The sequence below is a fragment of the Pseudopodoces humilis genome, chromosome 21 (assembly GCF_049639895.1).
Source record: "Pseudopodoces humilis isolate 2021_Gansu_Grassland_sample_001 chromosome 21, ASM4963989v1, whole genome shotgun sequence".
Taxonomy (NCBI): Eukaryota; Metazoa; Chordata; class Aves; order Passeriformes; family Paridae; genus Pseudopodoces; species Pseudopodoces humilis.
The window spans coordinates 6,385,959-6,411,338 of record NC_142220.1 but is presented as its reverse complement, the minus strand read 5'-3'; the positions used below and the strand labels follow the sequence as shown (position 1 = coordinate 6,411,338).

At 43.4% G+C, this 25,380-nt stretch overlaps 2 protein-coding genes across 3 annotated transcripts; both read left to right on the top strand.

Annotated features, from left to right (window-relative positions):
- Nucleotides 1-26: 26 nt before the first annotated feature.
- On the top strand, nucleotides 27-6,975 carry SUMO2 (small ubiquitin like modifier 2). The gene is made up of 4 exons (XM_005526751.2): nucleotides 27-207; nucleotides 1,565-1,696; nucleotides 4,728-4,799; nucleotides 6,284-6,975. Exons 1-4 carry the CDS (start codon nucleotides 187-189, stop codon nucleotides 6,344-6,346), a joined length of 288 nt encoding a protein of 95 aa, XP_005526808.1. The 5' UTR covers nucleotides 27-186; the 3' UTR covers nucleotides 6,347-6,975.
- Nucleotides 6,976-13,862: 6,887 nt separating this feature from the next.
- JPT1 (Jupiter microtubule associated homolog 1) lies at nucleotides 13,863-24,506 on the top strand. 2 transcript variants are annotated; one of them, XM_005526750.2, is made up of 5 exons: nucleotides 13,863-14,023; nucleotides 16,591-16,733; nucleotides 17,332-17,429; nucleotides 19,407-19,434; nucleotides 23,536-24,506. In XM_005526750.2, the coding sequence occupies exons 1-5, from the start codon at nucleotides 13,968-13,970 to the stop codon at nucleotides 23,682-23,684; spliced, it is 474 nt and encodes a 157-aa protein (XP_005526807.1). In that variant the 5' UTR covers nucleotides 13,863-13,967; the 3' UTR covers nucleotides 23,685-24,506. The 2 variants fall into 2 exon arrangements, with proteins under 2 accessions (XP_005526807.1, XP_087921620.1); XM_088065494.1 differs by having other exon boundaries at nucleotides 23,521-24,506.
- The last annotated feature ends 874 nt before the right edge of the window (nucleotides 24,507-25,380 follow it).

Genomic DNA, 25,380 nt, shown 5'->3' with positions numbered 1-25,380 from the left:
GGGAGCGCGGGGGGGGCGCGCCCGCACGGGGCAGGGCGCGGCCCCGCGGCTGTGCGTGCGCGCTCCCGGCCCCCCCCGCCTTCCCCTCTCTCTGTGTCCCTCTCTCTCCCTCTCTCCGCCGCGCTCGGCCGGCTCTGCCCCCCCCTTTGTGCGCGCTCCGAGCCGCCCCCGCATCGCCGACTCGCCATGGCCGACGAGAAGCCCAAGGTGAGGCCGGCGCGCTCCGCAGCTCCCGCCGCCGCGCTCGGCCCCTCAGGCGGCGGCTCCGGCCCGCAGCCCCCGCGCCGCCTTTGCGCGCCATTTTCCTGCGCGGGTGGGGGGGGGCCGAGGCCGCGGCTCCCGGGGCGGGCGGGGGATCCCCGGGGAGAGGGGGAGCGAACGCGGGCTGCCTTCCCGCCCTCCGCGGGGAGAGAGGCAGGTCTGGAGGCGGTTTTTGCTGCTTTCCTCCTCCTCCTCCGCGGCCGCAGCATCCCCGCCGGCCGCCTCGGCAGCCGCTTCCTTCCCGGTCCCCGCACGGCTCCGGCCCCTTTGTGCCGCTTCTAGCCCCGCTCGGGCCAGGGGGGCCGCGGGGGCTCAGCTCCGCTCCGCACGGCAGGAATTAACAGAGGCCACCGCCGGGGGGTTGGCTTTTTTTCTTTTTTTTTTTCTTTTTTTTTTCCCTCCTTCCTCACCCCTCCTTCCTTTTTTTTTTTTTTTTTTTTTTTTTTTTTTTTTTTTTTTTTTCTCTCCCACACGATTTTTAAACCGAGTTCGAAGTGGCGGAGGGCGCGGGGCCGCGCGCGGGCTGACACATGGCGAGACCCAGCTCCCAGAAAGGAGGGAAAACAAAGCTGGAATGGGGGTGCCGGGCACCCCCGGAGCGGGATAGCCCCGATCCCCGTCCCTCTGCCCTGAGGCCCGGCCAGAACACGAGGAACCTAGCTGGAAGTTGATCCTCTGCAGTTTTTCTCTCTTGAGAGGGTTGGGCTGCTTGATGTGGAGTTTTTTTAAAGGTTTTCTGAAGGAGAAGACTTGGGCCGCTTCAGGTTTTATCACCGTCTCAAATATAGCCCTTTAAAGTGTCTGGAAAGTTTTTTTTAATATGGACGTCAAACGGTAGGAAAAAGTTTGAGATGAAAACAGAAAGAGCCTTGCTGCTGGTTGGGATCACAGTTAAAACACAAATCATCTATAGCAGATCATAGTTTTAACATAAGTAACTTAATTCAGTGGGAGCACTGATGTTGCATATTGTGCTTTTGATAGAAATAACCTTTTTTTTTTTTTCAATCTGTTTTCAACGCCTGGCCTGGTAATTCTTCATTGTTAAATTTCCAGTCTGCAGAATGACAGCTAATACTAGATTTTATTTTTTTTTTGTATTGTGGCTTATTTCCTTTAAATTTTCAACTGAAAAGTGCTGACCTTTATTCCCTAATTCAAGATTTCAAGTCAGTAAACAGCTTTAATATCTTTATTTCCTCCTTTTTAATAACCTGTTGCACTTCGGTAAAATGTTAACTTCTTGCTTCATAACTTTTTTAAAAAGTGTTGGTTATTTTTTTTTCTTTTATTTCCTCCACAGGAAGGAGTGAAGACTGAAAACAATGACCACATTAATCTGAAGGTTGCAGGGCAAGATGGGTCTGTGGTGCAGTTTAAGATTAAGAGGCACACACCACTTAGTAAACTAATGAAAGCCTATTGTGAACGACAGGTATGATCTTAGGAGGGTTGTCTGGGAGAGACCTGCTATCCAAAGGGATAGAGGAAGACAGTTAAAGTCTTAAAACTTAAACAAATAGGCAAAATGAACAGAAACTAATTGTGCTGTGGGAAGTGGATTGTCCTTGGGGTCTGTTACAGGGTGAACTGAGAGGGTTGTGACAGGAAATGGGTGAAATAAAGATCTGTTGTCATCTGTGAAGTCTGCATTTATAGGTGGAGGCTTCTGGGAGGTAACTGCTACTCTACTGCTCCTAAATGTTACTGTGGAAAGGGTGGGTTTGGGATGAACTTGGGGGAGAGTGAGTTAAGTGATAATCAGGGATTTTTATAGCTCTGAGTAACTTCTTGGACTGGTCATTGACTTCTGATTTATTAGCTTAATTGTACTGAGATGAGAAGATACCTTGAGAAGGAGCTTGTACATTTAATTATGAGCTTTGTTTTTTCTCTTGTGGCCTGGTTTACAAAAGAATCTTCTAAGAGACAAACACACCCCATGTATTTGCTGATGTGGTGGCAGCTGCAGCCAGTCTGTGAGACTGCAGGCACATTGCAAGTTTTAAAAACACCTGTTTGAGTAGAGCTATGGAGCTCTTCCTTCTGAAGCTCCTGACTAGGGAAATTTTGTCTCTGTTATCCTTGATATTTTTTACTAACTGTCTGCCTTTAAAAAGTTCTAGCTCTACAAAAGTGTTCAGGATTTGTATATTTTTAATTTTTTTTAAATGTAAATATTCAAGGATACTACTGCATACAATTAAGTCACTATAAGAGATTGGTGCAGCTCTTTCATCACCAGGAAAAACCCCCTGTGATTCACTTAGAGAGTGGTAAAACCTCTTTGATTTACCCTGTGCCACAACAGAATAAGGATAAAGACAGGAAAAATTAGCTCTTGCTGAACATGTGAATATGTTCTTAGGTGAGTGTTCTGGGTAGAAGTGAATGTTTGAAGCTGTGAGTTTGTTTTTCCTACCTCAGTCCTACAAACTCTTGTTTTATTTTTTAAAACACTGTGTTGCTTTTTCCAGTCATAGAGTGCAATTACAGCTATCTCTCAGGGAATTTGAGGATTGGTTATTGGTCTATAAAGTCCTGGCATATAAAAATATTAAAAATATCATTCATTCTATGTTAGTTTGAAACAAAGCAGAAGTAAGATTCCAAATTGTCTTAGATTGCCAAAGTGTTCACTCTGCTTAAAGAAAAACAAAACCAAAGCCAGCAAAAAACCCAACAAAAACAACAAAACCCAGGTATCAATTGGAGGAAAAAAAATCAGTAAGTATTGAGAATGGGACACATTTTTTCTGATCTCAGTTTCAAGCTAGTAAGTATCCAAATATTTTTGTTGATGTGGATTTGTCTTTAGGTGCTTACCTCTGGAACTTTGCTTAAAACCATTTGTTCTGCGTGTATCTAAAAGTTTGATTTTATTCATGTATTTATTTACCTAACTAGCTATATCCCAACTTAAATCTATAAATTGTGGACTTTAGATTTAATTTTGGATAGGTGGTAGAGAACTTAGCATCTATAAAGGAAGATAATTATGTGTTGTGTGTAGTAGATCTAAAATAGAAGTAACTAAACTTGAGTGATCTGTTGAGAAGGTCAGGACTGTTTGTGATTATTTTAAGTGGTGAAAAAATCATTCATGGACCATACTTCATGTTTTGTGGACACTAAGCTCACCAAAGGACAGTTTCTCAGTATATTTTCAGCTAACATTTATTTAGCTCATAAAGTTGTCATGAACCTGGAAAAAAACAACACTCTTAGGAATAGGAAATACATGTTTTAAGAAACACATTGTCAGAGAAGAGGGCTCAAACCAAATGTTGCTGTGCAGAAATGTGTTGCTGCCATGAGACTGAGCCACACACTTTCCTTAGACCAGATGATGTCCTGAGTGAACACTGCAGTGTCTTCATCGTGCTGGAGAAAGCATTTTGCTGCAAACCATAAAGTTAATAAAAAAAGTTTACTCACATTTATTAAAATATTTTTCCTGACAAATCTACTCCTTAGAAATAATTACTGCATTGTCTTCTGTTGTGTGTGACATCTGCTCTTGCCAGGCTGAATGAAGGCTTCTCTTCTAACTCAGAGATGCCAAAGCACGAGCCTGCAATCCATTGGATTGGCTTCAAAACCAGATTGGGCTCTTGGATATTTAGATACTCTGGAGAGAAGGGAATAGAACGGTAAAGGAAGTTTGTATTCCCAAATCACTGAGCTCCTTTTGCAGAATGCAGGGTGCTGTAAAATACCTTGGAAAACTCACTGGTGACTTTGGAGCTGATATTATCAGTAGGAGAGGTTGTTTGTTACTCCTAAGTTACATTTTTCAGTCTGTTGGTTCAGGTGAGAATGAGAGATACTGTTCTAGGGATGAAAGAGGTCAGCAAAATGAGTGTTGTGTAGAAATGCTTATCCAAAATAACTGGCTAATTTCTGGAAGTAGAAAATTCCTTTACTTTTTCCATCTGCATGGAAAAACTTCTGATACATTGATCTCATTATAATAGGAATTGGGGGTCAAAAAATTATTCCTTTGTTTCTCTTTTCTTGCTCTTTGCTGCTGCAGACTAATTTTGTTGTTTCATTTCTGGAAGAAATGTTATAGAATACATTTGTTTTTGGAGAAGATCGAAAAGGAGTGTTGAGTGTCACTGTTGGACATTGGTTACCTAGTGTTGCACCTAGTTTGTAAGTGAATTACTCAAAAGCACAATAAACCTGCTGGCCTTTGGGGTGTAGCAGAAATGTCTTTATTTTAACTCAGTCAGTGGGGGCACTGTTGCTTCTCATGAGTTGCTGGACACAATGCAGTGTTTAATACGAAACAGATTGCAGGGATTTGGAGTGAAATGCCTAAAAGTCAGGGCATGAGGGAAAGACAGAATCTATGGTGGCTTTTAATGATGGTGCTGCAATTCAGTGACAAGTTCAAGAATAAACTACTGAGTACTTTTACAGCAGATTCATTTCCCTTTGTATTGCTTCTCTTTGTCCAGGGGTTGTCAATGAGGCAAATCAGATTCCGGTTCGATGGGCAGCCAATTAATGAAACAGACACACCTGCACAGGTAAACAGCACAGGCAAGGCTAAAGAATTACTTGAAATTTGCTGCAGGAGTTGATGCTTCTGTTTACTATCAAATACTTATGTAAATATGTATATTACTGATAGAACTGGATTTTTTTTAACATTATTTTTCTGAAACTAGTTTAGGATAATTAGAAATGGAATCCAGGACTTGAGTGTTTTGAATAATAAATCTGTATCACTCTAATAATAAAACAGAAAAATTAAGTACAGTGTACAGATGGTGAGTCCTGTAAAACTTTTGCTTTATTGATTCATGGCTCTGATATAAGGATGGTAAGTTAAGAATTGAGTTTTTCTTGAAACGATAGCTTTACTTTTTATATAAAAGCTTGCCAGGATGTTATCAGAGGGATCCTGTTTGCAAGCTTGCATTTGTAATACAAAAGTAATTTACTGTTTGTAATCTGAAGCTGTTTCAGCAGAATTGAATTAATATGGTGAAATTTGGGTTGCCTGTGTTTGAATGAAGGCCATTCCAAGAACAGAATGGATCCCTGTGGCTGTGGAGCATTTTTTTGTCCTGCTCCATGGAGCTGTGTTTAATCAGCCTGACCAAGTGATAGTTTTATCTGCTGTTCAGAACCACTTGTAATGAAATAACAGACATTAGTTTTTAGTTCTGAATTTTCCAAGCTGTTGCTTCGAAGATTGTGCCTTTTGTGGCCCCAATCTATGCAAGTTTTTAATTTCCACTGCTGATAATTGAGGCAACAGGATCATTTTTCTTTCCATCCATGTTTTGCTGAAGCTCAGAATCAGTCTGTTTGTAGCTGTCGTAAATGGCATAGACCAGTTTGATTTCCAGAGCAGCAACTGTGTCTGTTTAGAAATACAGCTTGAATTAGTTACAGCAACTCCTTCAGTTTTGGTACAGATTTTGTCAGTAGGTGCCATTAACATCCCAGAAATATCAACTGTAAAAATTAGGGTAAAAAAAAAAAAAAGATAATTATTTTAATGAAGTATTGTTACATGCAGAGTGTTTTTAATTTTTTTGTCCTTGCTGATCCTTGGTTTTACTGCCTGGTTGTGGAGAGGCCTTAATTCCAGTCAGCTTCCCCAGTGCTGTAGCCATTTGAGCAGCAGCAGCCAACTGGAATTGTGGCAATATTCTAAGGTGAACTGAGGGAGTAAATAAGAGAATAAAGATGCAATGGCAAAGCAGGCAACAGAAATCAAATACAATAAATCTGTTTCTTAGGTGTCACACACACTTGAAGTTAGTACAAGAATTCATTCTAGGTCAGCAGTTATCAATTGGCTTTTTTTTTCTATGAAGTTTTTTTGCTTTTGAGTTAGTGACTTTTGTTAAAGTACAAAAGGGTGGTGGTGGAGGGGAGTGGGGCTTCTCTGGTTAAATTGCATAAAAAGTAAACATAAAGTCAGGAACTGTTAGAATGACCCAGGCTGCTGTAGAAATGTGAGAAGAATTGAAAGCCCTTTTTTCTTTTTCTTCTGTAGTTGGAAATGGAGGATGAAGATACAATTGATGTGTTCCAGCAGCAAACAGGAGGAGTTTATTAAAACAAACACACAGAAAAGAACCTGCTACTTTCCTCTCCAGAACTGTGCTCCCACAGGCAACACTTCACAATTAGAAAAATGAGACTTGGTTCAGCCACATCCTGACTACTGCAGTATAGTTTTCTCTCTTCTCTCTGATTTTTTTTCTTATTCCTTTTGTTGTACATAAAGTATCTGGTGATGTGCACAGACATAATGCATATTTTTTTTTAACTAAATGGCCAATGGTATGTTTTGATCAACATTTAATGGAGATGGGATGGGAAAACAAACTGGTTCTGTGAAAATGCCCCTCTCTCCGTTAGTGGCATGCTCCTTCTACTTTTACAGAATCACAGAATAAGCCGAGTTATCTTTATATTCCAGTAAGTTATTTTGCTCTCACTGTTCAAAAACAAAAACCTTGCGTACCTTGTTTGATTGGATAATTTCAATGTTTTTCTTTTATCATTGTAAAACCAAGGGCAATTTTATAACTTTTTTGTACGTAGCTGTTACATGTAGAGCAATCTCTGTCTAAGTAGGGGTAAATTACTCTTTAAAAAAAAAAAGGAAAAAAAAAAATCCTAGATAGTTTTCCCTTCAAGTAAAACGTCTTGTTGTTTAAATAAACTTCTTGTTTAAAATAACCAGTTTTCTTTCTTTTTCTGTGGAGTAACAGTACTCAGCATCTGTATTTCTTTCTCTGCAGCACTTTATGCCTCTCAAATCTCAGCTTTCTCTGTGGTAAGTAAGCATACTCCTCCTTGTCTAGGCAGAAGACTGTTGGAAAAGGAAAGGCTTCCTTGAGACTTATCAGTCAGCAGTTGAACTGGAAATTGAAGTCAGTTTTCTCTTATTTTGATTTCCTTTCTTTGTGAATGTTCTGCTAAGCCAAAACTGTTTGATTAGGCAAACTGCAAAATACTGAACTACTTGGTAATACCTTTGGGTTGAGCTCTTGTCAGTCTTTAATAGAAGCATCAATATTGTTGTTACAGTAGTTTATTTATGACTCTGTATTTGAGTGCTTATTGATGTACGTTAAAGAGAGCAAATAATTTCATTAACCGTTCAGTTTACCATGGTATCAAATGGGAGCTGCTTGGAAATGTAAAGCAAAAATAAAAAATGGAGTTCTGTTTTTGGGTGTATGTAGCTATGGTGGTGGAGATTCCAAGCTCTGCTTTACCCAACTCTCTGGTTCTGCTTGGAAGAGGGAAAAAGGCTGGAAGTACTGAAGGGAGATGTAGTGATGGTGGTGTTTTTCCTAAGTCTTTTCCACAGTTCTTGAGTTCTTGGGGAGCTTTTTGGGGAAGTTTAGAGGTTGGAGTGAAATCCTTGGATGTTCATGGAAGATTATATACCGGTCAAACCCACAGCATTCTCTGGTGACCTTGGAATGTTCCAATATTTTACAGTGTTTGCAGTAAGTTAATGCTCTTCTAGGTATACATGTCTTAGAAGAGGCCACTCTCTGGTAGTAGTTTTTGTAACAGTTAATTCAAGGAGTGATTATGGGGGGGGGGGGGTATGTGGGGCCTGTGACTGTTTGAGCTGAAAGTTTTGTAGCAGAATGATGAGTGTGTGCATTTAGCTGATGAGTTGTGATCTATTTGTGTTCTGTCAGGAATAACACATTTGATTCTACATTAGTTCCATCTAATGGATATACAGGGAAAATTAACATCTGTTCTTGCAGTTGCTTTTGACTCTGTAGCTGAAGAATGTAATATACTGTGTGCCTCTGTTTTAATTCAAGAAAATGCTACTGCTAAGCAGATTACTTCTCATTCTGGGATGTATCTTATAGACTTCTGTGGTGTTTTGCAGGATTGAAATTCCTTCTTGTGAACAAATGTTTACACATGCAAACTCTAAAAGGCCTACAAAAATCTACTTTGAAGAAAAAAAGAGGGTGGTGGGGGAATAGATTTCAACATCTTTCCTAGGTTCCATGTGGAATACATTGCTCTTTGGCTTTAGAATCTCTGGTTTTAAGCTGGCTAAACTTCTGATATCAGTGTATAAAATTCTTTCAACTTGATGTCATGTAAAGACTTTTCCCAGGAGAAAGGTGTCTTTATCTTGTTTAGCCAAAAAAAGTGTTTGGACTTGCTTTAGTTTCTGAAGAAAGGGTGAGGTCTCCTTAAATACAGGGGTTGTTTTTTTTCAGTTCAGCTTTAAGATTGTGAAGCTCAAAGCTCCCTGTTGTATCTTGCTTTGTACTTTTTATTTCCCGAGGCAACAGAAGTCAAGTGACAGGTACTGAAGAGCTTTTAAAAACAGTCTTAATTTCCTGAATTAGTTGAGTGTTACTTCATCTGTCATGAACTTACATGCAGTATTCACCTACATTCCTCCATATTTCACATCCTTTTGCTGTTACCTGGGCTTATTCATGTTCCTGAAATGATTTCTCTAACAATGCTAAATGGTGTTATGTTAGGTGGTGACTGCAGCCAAAAACTGTTAGTCTTTTCTGAGATACTTTATTGTCTTTTTAATCTAATCACGGAAACATCTCAACTTCGGTGACTTAGTTTCTTAAGAGCCTCAAATGTTGAATTTCCATTAGTGTAGCAAACTAAACTGGGCTGATTTCTGATTCTGGTTCTGATATAACATTTGTGTAACAGTAATGCAGAAATACAGTCCTTCTTTAAAAAAAGAAAATGAGCACTCTTCCACGTGGTCTTGCAAATACTCTTTATGTCAGAACTTGGTTTTGTCTGTACTGCTCCTCTGGTGTTACAGATTTACCTGTGGATTCCTAATTGCTGGAATCCTCAGTGGTTTTACTGTGCCTACCTTTTTTAAGGAAGCTGCTGCTGGCAGTGATGATTTGGAAGTGTTATGGAATACAGGGACAATTTGAATCAACTTATTTGGAGTTCATTTTGCTGCTTGGCTCGGTCTGTGGCAGTTCCCAGGTTTATGCTGGTAGCCATGTGGACTTCTGGAAGTCCACATGTCGAAGGATAAAGGAAAGCTGGGCAAAGAGGTCTTGTCAGGCTAGTTGGGAGGTAAGTTCTTCATGTTTTATTAAACAGCTGGGACCTTTCAAGAGCCTGGGAAAATTACATTATTACCCACAATTTTCAAATAATGTGTTCTAAAGTGATTGCCATGCAATTTAGTTAATATTTCTCCCATGGTTTTTAAATGAAAAAGGATGGAATAAGTCATAATTGGATACAGTCCCCTGGTGAGTTCTGGTGGATGGCTGGACCCTGCCTTCAGCCTGTGCTGGGGTTTTAGTCCCTCAAATGAGGTATGGACATGACCAGTTATTTAAAAATAAGTAATCAAAATTGTGTCACATACCTTAAGTATTCATGTGCAGGGGAGATAATGACAGATTGAAATCACATCTGGTTTGGGTGGCTGACAGTCAAAAATCAATGTCTTTGTTTATCTGAACAGTGGGGATCACACCCACTGCAGGTGGCTCCTGTGGGGGTCAGTGGTTACTGGCCTGAGGTGCTGGTTCAAAAGGGGTTCAGGGGAGTGCAAGGCTGCTCTGACATTGAATCTGCCAGGACTGTAAGGAAATAATCCAAGTGATAACATGAGAGAGATTCTTGTACTGGCGTACGGAGGTGTTCTTAACAAAAGAAAAATCCCTGAACTAACACTAAGATAATTGCTGCTTCAAGATAACTGCAGTATCGTAACAGAGACAGCATCTCTGACAGGGTTAAGGTCAAAGTGAGATGGTTTTCCAGCAGAAATTTTCCTTTCTAGTACCTTCACTTCATTACTTCCGAGTCAGTGTAACTTAAGTGCTGTCATTTGCCTGGTGGATGCTAGTTCTATTGTGTCTCTTACTGCAACATTAATGAAAAGCTATAATGTGACTGGCTCAAAGAGAGGAGACTTCCTAGGCTTCAGCCAGCTAGAAATAACTGAATTTCTAAGGAATATAAATTTATTTTCAAAGCTAAAGATGAAAAGAAGCCTCCTTGGTCATATGAATAATAAATCCAAGTATTTTTCTTAAAATTTTAGGTAGTGGCCTCTTCTCAGTATATGTGTGTCAGCTGCTGTGATGGACTCTTGTGGAGTATTAATCTAAAAGCATTTAAATAACTTGGATTATCGTTAATTATAATACCAGCATAATTAATGCATTTAATTCTCTGGTTTATTGAGGTTTTTCATTTTGCCTATAGTGAGTTTCCAGACAATGTGTTCTGACTGGGAATAATCCTTTAGTTTGTCTTGCTTTTTAGTACTTAGTGGCAGAAGGAATTGGTGGTACAGAACTTCTCCTGGGTGATTAGGATGTAAGAGTGTGAGGATAAATGGAAGATGGAATTTTGATCCTTGTTCTCAGTTTTTGATTGACCTCCAAGATTCTTGATTACAGGGATTTCCTGTTTTCTTCCCTAGCAGCATGGGATGGTGATCTTACTGTAACACGGAGGTGCTGGGAGCCCCACCCAGTGTTTATGGAATGGTTGAAGTCCCTTTAAGGGAAGAGTTTCCTCTGATCTGGAAGGATTTCAGTTTTACATGAGAGGGATGAGGTTGGGCGGGTGGTGCTGTGAAAGACTGGCTGGGTGTCAGCAGAGATCCCAGAAGGGAATGTCGGCAGGTGCTGGAGAAGAAGAGAATTTGTGTAAGTCATTGAGGAGCTACTGTGGGAAGAGCTGTAGGTTTAAACAATCCCAATGTGTGGATGACTTTGGAGTACTGGGGAAAGGCTAAGGTTCTGGAAGCCCAACTAGCAAATAAGAGTTTCTCCTTTGGAAAAGAATATTCTTCAGGGAAACACGGATACACTTTGTGTATCACTTTGTGGTGAATTTTGTGCTGGTTTTAGTGGCTCAGATCTCTCCCTTTCAGGACCCAGTCCATAGCTCCCATCAAAACACATCTGATGCTCTGCAAGGGCTCTTGAAGGATCACTTGAATAAGAAAACTTCACCGTTTAAGAAAGCAAAACAAAACTGGGACACTGAGTTCCCCTTCTGTCTTTTTCTAGTAAGGAGGAACACTGGAACACTTTGGAGTCCATGACCAGGCTTGGTGGTGGTGGATACCCAGACAAAAACAGCAGCATGAGTTGGCCACTGTGCTTTTTGTGTTGTTCAGACCTACATCTCTGCAGCTCTGAGAGGAGTCTGGGCACTATGGTGTAATTCCCCTTCTCAAACAGTGACAGGTTATTGTGAAAGTTGCTCTGGTACCTCTCTACATCTTCAGGAAAAGTTCCCAACTCTTGCAAAACAACAGTATCAGCTCTGTGGGACCAAACTATAGGATCATGTAGCATAGTTCCACTGAACCTCCATGTATTGCTCCACATGCAAAAATCTGACAGCTGTGGCGAGGATTATTAGCTGGCACTTGATCTTCAGCTGTGAGTGAAATGGGGCAAGAGAAGACTGAGTCAAACCCTCTTTTTTTGTGCTTTGTGCTTGGAATAAAGAAGGGGTGCTCTTTGTGACAGCCATCAGTAGCAGGGACTGGCTTGAAGAAACCCTTGGTCACAGAGGGATGACCAAGCTAAGGCTTTTCTCAAACCAGTGGTATCTCTCCTTGCCTAACCCTTGCATTTCCTGGAGTCTTGTTATGACTTCCAGATGTTTTGTGCATTCCCTGCTGGTGGAATTTCACCAACAGGTGGAATTGTTTGGTGTCTGAGTCTTCCAGACAGCTGCTGAGAATTGTTCTGGTCAAATGTCATCATCCTGACATGGATTGTAAGCCCAGTTTCTGTATCCATCTTAATAAACCCCTTCATCTTGTAATGGATGAATAATCAGAAAAGCAGCTTTTATTTAAGGACCACTCTGCAGCCAGACCTGTGAGAGATCAGTGGGGCCCCTTGAAAACACTTAAGGTTTAGAATCCTAAAGCTCCATGTGAAAACTGGCTTTGCCATAGGGAACGGGTTTTTCTTCATCTTGACTTTAAAAAGTGGCTCTGTTGTATGTCTCAGGGGTACAAATTAAAGAGTAAAATCCTGTGAGTTTGAATAACAAGCATTTAGATGAAAAAATACTTCTGCAAGTTCCTGAGAGAGCAGATGTTTACCTGTGTGCAGGTAGGTATCATTTGACTCCTAAATGCCCAAGCCTAAGGGATAATGGAATTAAAACAATTGTGTCATGTTACTTAAAATTTCCCTTTACCTCAAAAAAAATGTGGTGCAACAGAGAATTCCCTGGGGATCTAAATTGTGGCTGGAGCTTAAAAAAAAAAACCAAGAACCAAAAAACCAGGATTTTTTTTTTTTAATGGATCCTAGATTAGAAAAAATAAAACACTGGTCCTCTTCGTGTATATTTAACAGTTCTCTTTCATGATCTGTGTTAAGGCTGGTGTTTAATTCAGATTCTGGACAACTTGTGTGCATAGAGGGATGTAACACAATCCTTGTATTCTTCAGGCCAAAAAGAAATACTTTTCTCTAGAAAGTGTTTTGGGGGTATTAAAGGCTCTTATTAGTGGACACTGGGAGGGGTGGCTGGAGAAGATGGGTTTTCTTTCCCATTTCTCCCTCCTTATTGCTGATGCATAGGTTTTGGAGTAAAAATTGTGATCAGGGAAGCATCTGCCTGTGGAAGTTGCAGGGAGCCCCCAGACACCAAATCAAAGGTGGATGTAGCAGATGGGTCAGCAGCCAACATGTGGTGATTTAAACTCTACCCTGTGAGTTTTGTGCTGGAGGGAGATGCATGACCCAAAATGTGCAGCCTCGTGCTTTTACAGCCAGGTGAGCAGCACTGCTGGGCCTGGTACTCCAGCTACACCTACCTTGCTGGAACTCAATTTTCATGCAGTAATCCAAAATAATATACCAAAATTGCAAATTATTTTATTCCGCCATGATTTTTGAGGTGTTGGTGTTCCCCACCAGGCCTGAAGCCATGCAGGCCCTTGGTTGTGTCTCAGCCCTCGTCGGATCCCTCCAAAGCCACCACAGCACACCTCCCGTACTGTGATGGCCTCGGTGCGGTTCATCCCTTTAACCTGCAGCTGCTCTGGGGCACCTGCAGGGCTTGAACGGGCCGGGCACGGCAATGAGTGTGAGGGATCCGGGCCTGGCACGGCCAATAGGGAGCCACGGGTGGATTTGGTGGCGCGATGGTCGCTTTGGTGGTGTTTCCTGGGCGGTGTCTGTGGGGACAGCAGCCATGCGGGGGTCGCGGACCCGGTGATGGGGCAGCAGAACCCCACTCACGGCCCGCTCCCTCAGAAGGGCAGCGCCGCGGAGACTTTTGTCTGGCCTCAGGTGCGGCTGAGCCAATCACAGCTCATCGGCGGTGAGCGACAACCCTCCCGCCAATCACCAACAAGGGGCTCCCCCGCCCGCAGCCAATCACCGCACAGCAGACGTAGTGCTTCACCAATGGGCTCTGAGCGGTGGGACAAGGCGCCTGGAAATAGATAGAGAGGCTGGGCAAATGAGAGAGTGGCAGGGCGCTGTCCAATAGAAACTCATGACTGCGTTTGAACCGCCCAATGAGGAGGGCGGAGGTGGGCAGGGCTTGCGTTGTGTATAAATGCTACGGCAGTGCGGGCGGCGGCTGCAGTTGTCACCGGTAGCGGCAGGGTCGGTCAGTGGGAGCGACTCTGTCCTCGGGAGCGTCGCTGTACTGAGCCCTTCCCTTGGTCCGGCACCTCCGCCATGACCACCACGGCCACGTTCTCGGGCATGGACCCCAATGGCAGGAACAGCTCCAGGTCTGCAGGGGGCTTCAGGGCCAATGAGACCCAGAGGGCGGTGGGTCTGGGGGTCCCGGGGAAGGCACGTCCGGATCGGCTCGGGAGCGGTGCTAGGGCGCGGTGATGGGGCGGAGACTCCGGCTGGGCCGGGGCTGTGGGTGTGCGGTTCCTCCCGGCCTCTCCCGGGCGGCTTGGCCGGAGGCGGGGGTGGCCGCGCCCACCCGGATGGGCTGCGGGGGCATCCCGGGGCCGCGCCGTGCTCGGGGGAGGAAGATGTGGGAGCTGCCGAGACCCGCCCGGGCCGCCCGGTGCGGCCCTGCCGTCGCCGCCGAACAAAGAAGGGAGGCGACTCCCCGCCTCGCCGCGCAGCCACAGCGCGGGGGCGGGGGGCACCGCGCCCCTCCGCCCGCCTGCCTTCCCCCATCGCCGCGGCCCCCGCGCCCCTCGGCCCCGCGGAGCCGCCGCGGGCTGGGTGGGGCTGGGCGGGCTCCATTGTCTGCGCTGCCCGACCCACCCCGCTCCGCTCTGCCCGGGGGGCCCGTTCGGTCCGCGAGCTGCCGGAGCTCGGGGCCCGCGTCGCCCCTTCCCCGCTCCCAGGGGCGATCTGGGGCTAGAAGGTGCGGCGGGGGGAAGCGGAGCCTGTCTGGAAACAAAGGAAACTTGGCAGGTTGGTCTGGAGGAGATGCACAGCGCTAGGTCGGGCACCCGCGGTCTCGGGAGGCACAGCTGGAGAGGATCGTGTCGTTTTCCACGCTATCGTGGCTTTTTTCTGTAAGGTTTTGGCCTGACAAAGCGGATGTTTCCTGTTCCCTTTCTGCTTTTCAGGGGGCATTTTAAAACAAACAAAAAAATCTTTACAAAGCTTGTTTCCAAACCTTTTACCAGAGCTCTTCCTGGAGCTGTGGGTGGATTTTCGGTGGACATCACTGGGTATCAGGTGAAATTTTAACAGCATTTCATTGCTTGAAGTGTTAAACATGGCTTTCATGAAGCAGGTTACAGCATTTCGAGGCTGTGACAGGTTTCTAATAAAATCTGTCAGCCTTTACCTGAGGTTGGTAAAAGAGATTATTCCTTTTTAATAGTTTGAGTGATGGATATTTTTTCCCCCTTCAGTTGTCTCTACTGTTAATGTCATTAAGTCTATCAGTGGAAACTATTGTGCCTTTAAGAGAGTACTGGCGTTTCACTGCTCTGGTAAAAAGAGGAGATCTAAGGTTTGGGAGCAAGCCCTGCTTTGAACAAACTGTTCTTCAGATTAGTAACTGCAACAGCTATAACTACAAAAATAAACACTATATGTTTCCTCAGAGAAAAAAGATAAAGGAGTGAGTCAAGTCCATTACATGACATCTTGATTCAGAAAGGAGACAAAACAAGTCATAATAAAACACACTCTCCAGTCTGCTGGGATCCTCCTGTTAGCAGCTGAGCATTAGTAATTCTAAAAGAAGCATTTTGTTAGGAAAAGTATTTTTCTGGTTATGTAACAGTAAATATCCACGTCACACACCTTTAGGAATTTCCCTTGCCATAGGGATGTTTGAGCTCTGTAGGCTGGAGAAGTGTTTTTAAATTGCAGCTGGAATGTAACAGGCACAAATTCTCCCAAGATGTGAATTGTACAGTTGGACTCACTCTTTGTGTTGTGTTTCCAGATTTGGAACATTAACAAGCTGTGTACTGTTTCCTGTTCTAACTTTTATTTATTAAATTATTTATTAAGAAGAGGAAATGTGCACCATCCTTAGTTTGTCCTGGTGTTCATTTTGGAGCACTGGAGGTCTTGAAAGCCCAAGAAGCCCCAGGTTCTGTTGGTGTCCTCACATGTCTCTGGGAGTTTTCAAAGTTCTTACACACAGTTTTCTTCTCCTGGCTTTTGTCTGGTTTCTTCAGCTAACCCAAGATCTCCTGCTTATGCAAACAAGATCAGGAGGAGTTTACATTTCAAGATGTATTTTGCTGCAGGTGTTCATTTTGGTTGGGTTCTGCAGGTTGGAAAGCAGACTGCAATCAAGCTCTTGAAGTACTAAGCAGGCTTCTTTTGTGTCTAAGAGAAGATTGTTAGATTTAGGTTACATATCTGGAGCTTTGTACACATGTCTCTCCTAATAATAGTCAATTCCAAGCTGTTTAATTTTACCTTTTACTTCTAGACCAGCAGCATGCTGCAAACTTGAGGGTTTTTTCCTGAGGAAGCAAATCTAAAGGCTGCAGCCCCCATCCATCAGTGGTGCAACCAGTCTTTTGGTTCAAACTTCAGTCTTTACTCTGCAGCCAGTTTGAAGATTAATATTAACCTTCCCAGGGTATTCTTAAAAAAGCTGGAATTTAACATGCCCACATAGTTATTTTTATTTTTTATTTGGCTCAGACTGGTGGGAGCAGCCCTTGGTGTGATACTGGATGGAACAAGGGCACAAGTAGAGCACAAGAGCATTTTATTTTTGTAAGTGCAACTGAAGAGCAGTGGAGATACAGTGCCAGGATGGAATTCTGGCAGGAGCTTACCTGGATAGTTGAAGTGATGTGCTGGGAGTGCAGCTGGGGGCTGGCACAGGATGTAAAGCTGCCTCTCTCCACAGAGTGCTGCGTCCTCCCGGTGGCGGCTCCAACTTCTCCCTGGGCTTTGATGAGCCCAAAGAACAACCTGTGAGGAGGAACAAAATGGCATCCAGCATCTTTGGAACTCCTGAGGAGAACCCACCTTCCTGGGCTAAAGCATCAGGTAAGGCTGTAGTGCTTTGTTTCCACATCTGCTGACTGGCATTGATTCATTTTGTGGCTCAGCCTGATGCTGCTGGTGGCTGGTGTGGAAACCAGAATTCCATTCCTCCTTGGTACTTTGGGGTTATAAATGGCGTCTGCTTGCAGAGAATTGTTTATTTCTCATTAATTTCTTCCAGAAGGGTTTATGCAAGTGTTGGGCATGTCGCAAGCAGAGAATTGTATTTTGTATGCAATTTCTCCAAGTCACACAAGTGGACTCGTGGACTGTTTAGAGTAGCACTGACTGGTCTTGATTATTCAGAGGAATTTTAGCCTCGTGTTCTCACAGCTGGGTTTAAGCTTCCCTTTCTGCAGAGCACTGCCAGTATGGGTGGCCTTGGGACCCCAAACTCTATCAGTTTAAATGACTGCTTGGGATGCTGCTGTAAAACAATAATTTGTGAGTCATTATCTAAAGGATCAAGACTTTTTAGAATGGTAACGCTGTAATATCACAGAAAAACCTCTCCCAAAGTACGCAGACCTGTCACTATTCATGATCTGCTTTCACATTAAGTTCACCTTGCAACCTGATTAGAATCAATCTCTGCTTGTAGGGGCTAAACCAGGTGAAACCAGAGACAGCTGTGAATCCTCTGGACCACAAAGAACAAACTCAACTGAGGCAAACTGTGGAGACTTCGTAGATCCCAAGGTCAGTACTTGACTACAAAGAGCCTTATAATGGACAATTCACACTATGTGTGGGATTGATTTATCATGGATGTTCACACAGTTGGAAGCATTGTAGCATTTGAATCCTTTCTCTCCAATTTGTTTTTTCCTGAAGGTTTCCCTTTCCATCTGATACTCTTCCAGTGTGCTGAGGAAGGAAGGGCTGGATTTTTCACAAGGACCACTTTGTAGAGCTCTTAACCCATCTCATTGCTGAGACAGACAGTAATGAAGTGATGTGAAATCTAATTTCAGCTCTGTGTATGTTTGTGGGTTTAAACATCTCAGAAACAATAGATACTGCAGCACACTCTGTGTGGGTCTGACAAAGAACTTGGTTTCACATCCCAGCAAATTCTTGCCTCAGGAGGATCAAATGTTTGTTTTGAACACCATGGGGTGTGTTATCTTTATGTAAACTCTTAGTAGCAAATGGACCGTGATTTGTATTGTTAATGGTGTTAAGTAAAATTTGCTAGATGTGTAATTACATTTAATGGGAAAAACAGGGTTTAATGGGAGAAAGTGTTCTTTTGAAAAACAGTAAATTCAGTAAAAAAACAGTAATTCCTCTCAACTTAGATCCCTAGGAATGTAGGGTGGCCTGTGTTTGCATGAGCAAAGTAGAAAAAAAAATCTTGTTTAAAATTTTCCAGACTTAGGTTTCTGAAAAGAACTGGGTAGGTAAGTAACTGTCTCAAATGTTGTAGCAGATACCTTTTATCTTAGGTTTTATTTTGGTAATTGGCATCAAGCACCACAACCCATTTTTGTTATTAATTATAACAAATTATAGCAAATATTATTTGCTTAAAATAATTTGCTTAAAAACTTATTTGCTTTAAGTCACAAAACTGTTCTTTGTTACAAAAAATGTATTGTTTCAATTTAGCAAATATATGCAAGTTTATTTTCTGTGGTATATTTTCAGCTATAAATTTAACTGTTTAGTCTAATTCTTTCTACTAATTTTTTTTTAAATACTGTGGTTCTCAGCTTTGCAAACAGATTCTTCCCACAGAAAACAGATTTCATTAAATTTGAATATTTTACTTTTATGCAGTAATTCAGCTGCAAACAGCCTGAGACTTAAGGTGATACATTTGTGTCAGTTTCTGTCCTTTTTTTTAATCCCAATTTCTGCAGTTTCATTGTGTAATTAGCAATGTTAAATCTGTGAAAGTTGATAAACCTGATGCCATTGAGGAGCCTTGGCTGCTGCTGGGAGACTCCCTATCCTTGTGTCAAGCTGCAGCCTACGAACAGTTTCAGCATGTAAAGAATGTTTAACTGTTTATGTAGTGAAAGAAACTTCATCAGAAAAAAAAGAAAGCTGATCTATGTCTCACAAATGAAGTTAAATTCCCTGGACAGAACAAATACTCTTGGCCTTGCCAACAGATAAAAGTTTGGTGTTGCAAAGAGTTGCTCAGTAGAAAGCAGAGGATACTCAGCTCTTGCTTGTTGCTGTCAGTGTAATTTTTTTGCCCTTCCTGCTGGGCAGTGGGAGTATTCTGGATCCTATCAGTGCTGCTTGATGTGGGATGCTCTGTACAATAAAGTGTTCTTACCCACCTCTGTCCTTCACTGTGGGAATAACAAATGTGCCACGTGTCATCAAGATTATTCCAATATCTGTTTCAACTTCTAGAAGTATGTTAGACAAATAAAGAACTGGTTAAATTATAAGTCAGTCTGTAAGAAATGGTACTTATAAACCCATGATTTCAGTCTGCAGAATTTTCAGTGCAGAGCCCAGTGTACCACTCTGCATTCTGTCCCTCAGAGCCTGTTGCTGCTCTAAAAGTGCCTTCCTGAGCCTGTGGCTTAGAATGTGGTGCCACATAGAGCAGTGTGCCCGGTCACCATGGTCACACCATGGAGGACTATCCACTCCATGGAATAGGAAAATGCCTTGTGAAACACGATGTATAACATGTTCCTCTCTCTTTTCTAGGGAGGAGATGTTGGTGGTGACATTTTTGGTAAGTAACTTCCTTGGACTGCTTTAGTAAAAGCCTGTTGCAGGTGGCAGTAGAAGAGGATGTAGGATCTATAAATGGTCATTTATTAGGAAAGAGGCAGCCTGGGGTTGTCCCTTGAACCAATCAGATTAACAAAGTGACCAACTGCTTTAGTGGAGTGTGGGCATGGAGGGAAATGGTGGAGTGCAGTTGCTTATCAGGGTAAAAAGGAGAGCAGTCCTGTTGATTTATTTTGCCAGCAGCTGCTGGTGTCAAGATTTGTCTTAAGAAGGTAAGGTAGAGACTCTTGCAAAGAGTTCATTGATTGAAAGGCCATGCTGCTGTTAGAGTTGCTTATAATTAAATAGGACAGTCAACATAATGGATTGTAGTTTAGCAGTTTCCTTCTTTCCCATTGTCTTCTCATACAGCAAACTCCACATATACAGACAGGATCAAACCCAGCTACTGCTTCTGCAAGTGTCTGCATTAACCAGCTCTTGACTTCCTGTTGCTTTTTAAATGCTGATTTTCGACAAGGAAGTTGATCTACATATACTGCAAATCTCCTGTAAACAGGCATTTCCCCTTGAAGTGCTTTTTCTAGCTCTGAGGCTGGAAATGTCTCCTTTTCAAGGTTTGCTTTAGGAATATCTGACTTCCTGATGACAGGAATGTGTTTGTTGACTGCTGCTTTCCAAGTGCTACTTTCAACACCTAAGAGTGGAGGGACATCCCTGAGGCCATTAGCACCTCCATGTCCTGAAAAGACTTTTGCTGGGAGGAGGGAGAGCTTTTCCAGAACATTTCCACTACCTCTCAGTGGTATCTGTGCCCAAAAATAAGTGTTGCCTCTCTAGCAGGCTGCTTCTAATCCTACTCTACAGGCTCTAGTATTTCTTTCACATGTCTGTCTGATCTTAATTAGCGCTGTAGGCATCCAGAGTTTGTGCCTTGAGTAGGAGGATGTGGTTTGCTAATAGAAGAAAACTGCACTAAGGGCTCTGCTGCTTTTCCTGGTGCTTGTTTAAACCAGCTCCCCACAGGGCAGAGGAGATCCCACAAACAGCGGGGAGGTGAGAAGGGTTGAGATGCCAGGAAGCAGAAATAGGGCAGCCTGGGATCAGGACAGCTGGTTGAAATTTGGAGTGCAAAGTGGTATTCCTGACTTTTTTAAAAAAGTTCACATTATCACAGGTGTTGTATTTGTCTTTTAGGTTGTTTTTGGCAAGTGACAGTGAAGGAAGTTCTTGCCAAGGGTCAGGTGAATCTATGCTGGGAGGTGGTTAAAAAACAAGTGTTAGGGAAGGTAACTGGGATTTGTTTCCTGTTGTGGCCATGACTAAAAAATAAATTTTTGAAGTGGCCAAGATGAAATAAAAATGTCAGGCAAAGGTTGGAATGTTAAACTTTCACTGATAGGACTTAGGAAGGAATAGAAATTAATGCCTCCAGGAAATGGTGTCTGTGGCAGATACCTGAACATCTTGATGGATTGTTAAATGATTTCCTACCATTGACTGCTTTGGGTGTTGGAGCTCAGTGGAGTCCAGTCTCACTGATCTGGTTGTCACTCCTCCCCTGGATTTTCCTGCTGTGGGATGGCAGATTTGGACTGCTGAACATCCCACTGGCACTCCTGTGACTTTGTACTGGCCTTGTAGGGCTGTCTCTGGGATTTGGAAAGGAACAATGAACATACCTCCAAGCAAAAAGCTGTCTAATGACAGGTTCACAGTATAACCTGATTCTGAATAGGTTTCTGTCATTAAGAAATGTTTATCCTTTTGAATGTGGAAATTATTTTCTATATGTAACTGATTATAAAACCCCAAGTATGTGTCAGGTGGGATGTGTATATTTAGTAATCAAGCCTGTCTAATGTAAAAAAAAAAAAAAATATTTCTTTTGCAGCAGGGCTCTTTGGGAACTGTAGTTCTTTTCTGGGCATGAGAGTTCCCCGTGGCTTGCAGTGCATTCAGCAGGGAGCTGTTTCAGGGATTAGACCCTTTCTGAGAAGGGAAGAGCTTTAATATTTTATCTGTTTTTACCGTGTCACTCATTAGGTTGGCAAACTTACCTTGGTTATGTGGGAAGTGCTAACGTGTATCAGCTACACAAGGAAACTTCCCCCAAAGCCTCCTGTGCTGGTAATGCTTGTTTCTTTTGTGATTCAGGGGCGGTGTGAGCTGAATGAATGTGGGCAGCTAAGGAGAATTAGTCAGTGCCTGACTGTACATGACCCCCACAGGAAGGTGGGGCCTGGATCCTGCACGGTGCTGGGACTGTCCCCAGGCAGGGACATTCAGCACTTGCTGAGTCAGCAGACACTGGGACACAGCAGCTACAGGAGCTTCACACTTAAAATATGGTGTTAACTGTTTGTTTCAGCTGTGCTGGGTTAATGAGCACAGCAGAGAATCTGTACTGGAGATTATTCCTGATTGCAGGGACACTGTGCTCAGATGCTGGAGTTCTTTGACATTAAAAATGTGGATGTAGTGGGGGTGGTTCAGTGGACACAAGTTGGGTTTTGGTGTTTCTGATAACATTTTGCATTGAAAAAATACACTGAGTTGACACAGGATGTGAAGAAAGCTGCTGCTTGGGGGTAGGAAGAATAGGAGGCAAAGGGTAGGACTTAGTAATTACCTTCCAGATTGGAAAAATGAGCTATGGGAGGTGATGCTGGAGGTGGTTTTATTCAGTGCCTTCGTCTGTGACCTGGAAAAGGTAATGAACAATGAAGTCTCCAGTTTTGTTGGTGATATTACCTCTTTCAAGTAGTCAAATTGTGCTGATGGTGGGAAAATCTCAGTGCCAGAAAGACTCAGCTAAATGAGGCACGCAGGTATAAAGGCAGGATAATCCCTGTGTAAGGAAGTGTAAAGTAATGAATCTAGGGGGGAAGAAAAATCCCAAAAATGAAACCATGGCAGCCTTGTGTTCAGCTCTATGCTGTGGTGCTCCCAGGATCTGCCTCAAGCCCTTCCCCTTGAAATTCTTTGAGGTGTTTGGACGTGCCAGCAAAATACTGAATGTCATCAGGGAGAGGATGGAAAATTACATCCTTTTTTCTGTAAACAATGGTAATACCCTCATGTCTTGAATTGTGTACAGTCCTTGACACATGAAGAGCCACGGGGTTGTAGTGGAGGTGACAGGGAAGGTGAAAGGGAAGATGAAGGGGTGCAATGGCTGCTTTGTGAGGGGGGATTAGAATAGTTGTGCCTGTTCAGTTTGAAGAGAAGGCTGGGGGAGGGAATTTGATCAAGATCTACTAAATCATAAAGCTTAAGCTGTATGTGCAGCAGTTCTCCGAATTCTCCCAGAATTAGTGATCATGAAAGGAAACAAAGGGGTCTGTTGAAAACAGGTGAGGTTCATCTTCACCCCCAATATCAGGGGGTACTTGGTGCTGATTTGTGCCTTTGGCTCAGAACTGGTCATGCTACTCTGTAAAAATGTGAGATGCTAATGTACTTGCATCAATTGTCAGCAATGCAGATTTTATTAGTTGTTTGCTCCAGTATCTAAAGTGCTTCCTGTGAAGAATTCCTCCTGTGCCCTGTCTTCACTTGTGGTTGCTCAGAAGGATTTAAAATAAACTATCACGTGCTCTCCAGGGAGTGTACAATCAGAGCCTCCCCATGCATGTCTGTTCCCTGATGTGTCCTGTGTGAAGCCTCAGAAGTGTGTCAGATCCTTTCCCCTCCACTTAGGAGACTGGGGATGCAGTTTGAGCTCTTGTTGATGCTGGTGTGACTCCCAGCACCTGCTCAGACCTGAGTGACAATGCCAGAGTCACAATACTGACTGATTATATGTAGAAGACTTGAGCCTTAAGCTGCTTGTCATTAAAAAAAAATAATTACTGGTGTCCCCTAATAGCAGCTGAGTGAATGTGGCTCTTGTTGAAGGCCTGAGACTGAGCTGTAAGGCCTCAGATTTGGTCTGAGAAACACTTCTGAAGGCTGAGTCTGCCCTGCCAGTGGGTGACAGCCTTGGAGCGTGTCTGTACCCCTGGACAAAACTGACAGGATCTGAGCTTCCGTCTGAGCCAGCCAAACATCTGGCTCCCGTCATCCACATCAAACACTTTAAAAGCTTCTTTTCTTCTAGAAAACACTGAGGCTGATGTAGAAGCTGCCCCAGGTCAGAGTGAAGAAAAGTCCCTGCCTGCTGCACCTGTTCCTAGCCCAGTAGCACCAGCACCTGCACCCTCCAGGAGAAATCCACCCGGTGGCAAGTCCAGCCTAGTGCTCGGTTAAACCTTTCCCTTCCTGACTGTTTTGAACTCGTGTCTGTTTTCTTTTCCCCATGCTTGTGATCTGCACAACTTGAGCCTGACTGTACATCTCAAATTTCTTTCATTAAAAAGAAGCACTTTATGTACTCCATCTTTTTTTGAAATCAAGGGGTTTTTTTTCCTCTTCTGTCCTGTGTTTCCCCCAGATCTGCTGGAAGTGACATGAGTGTTTTCTAGTGATAGACTTGAGGGAAAGCTTTATGAAGTATTGTAATGTAATTCAAAGGAGAGTAGCTTGGTTCTAAGTGTGCTTAGAGGGTTTTTGTACTGAGATTTTTTTTTTTTAGAACCCCTTAGCTTTACAAGGGTTTAGAATCCTGGTTAACCAGGCCAGCAAACAATCAGCAAGAGCAGTCTCTTCCTCCACATGTGGGATTTAGGGATCTAAAAGGCTTCATTGACTGCATGTGGTAAATGCCTTGAGCCCTGCTGTGCCATATAAATCATTAAGTGGTTAATGTACACCATGCTGCCTTTAAAAACAAAATAAATCTTGATACTGGACTACTATGACACAGGGTCTGTGCCAAATAGAGTGCTGATGACCAGAGCCACCTGGCCCAGTGCTGGGAAGGGGCTGATTCAGACTTTATTCAGTAAAGGTGGAGTGGATCATATAAATAAGAATTACAGGGCATTTTTTTTTACAACTGACTCAATGCTGTGCATGATCATGCTGGTGCTTGACCATGAGGTGAAAATCTCATCCTTTAAAGTGTGTTGTTGTAATTTCACAAGGCTGGATTGTTGCTTAAAAGTAAATAATATAGAAATTTTGAAGCAGTGTTTCCTGTGTGGGTTTTATTTTATGGCTTTGGTTTTGCTTTGTTCTCAGTTGTCCTTGTCTCAGCCAATCTGCCCTGCTCTAACAGAGGAGAGTTCCTACACCTGGCTTGGGGTCTCACCAATATGTGCTATCTTCCCCTGAAGAGAGAATCTGACTAATCTCTTCATTTTTGTCTTCTAAATCAGAGAACTGTGGAATAGGGCTTGATATATACAATCAGTTTAATCCAAAATACCGTTTTTTCTCAAGAAAACTGAGAAAAGTATATTTTCCTCATTAAAAAGAATAAAAAAGGAAGACCCTAAAAAGGGAGAGGGTGGAATTGAGACCAAACCATGAAGTTCTCTGCTGCCCTGGAAGGGCTCTGCTGCCCAATAAGCCACAGCAGAGATCTCAATGGAGCTGCTGTGTCTGCTGGTGCCTTTTCCACCCTTTTCCTGGAAGAACCGGTGCCTGAAAGCACCCTGGCTTTCCAGATCACTGCTGGAGAAGCCCTGCCCTGGGGTGCTGAACCTACCGAACTGGATTTGCTCTGACACGCTCCTCCTTCATCCGGGGGGCTTCCCCGTACCTGATGTGCACCGTGCCCTGCACTGAGAGCATGGGGAATAACCCATAAATTAATATTTCCTTTGCAAACCCCATGCCCCCAGCAGAACTCGATGGCTGCTGAGGCTCCACTGTGCTTCTCTCTTGTCGGGGCGGGGACCTGGCAGCCGCATCCCGGGGTTCCGAGGGGTGGTGGGGGGCTGCCTTGGGGGTTTTTGCTCTGTTCCTGCTGGAGCCCAGCCGTGTTCCCGCTGGGGCGCCCCGCCCCCTCATGAATATTCATGTAGCTCATACATATGCATGAGCGCTCTGGCGGGTGCGG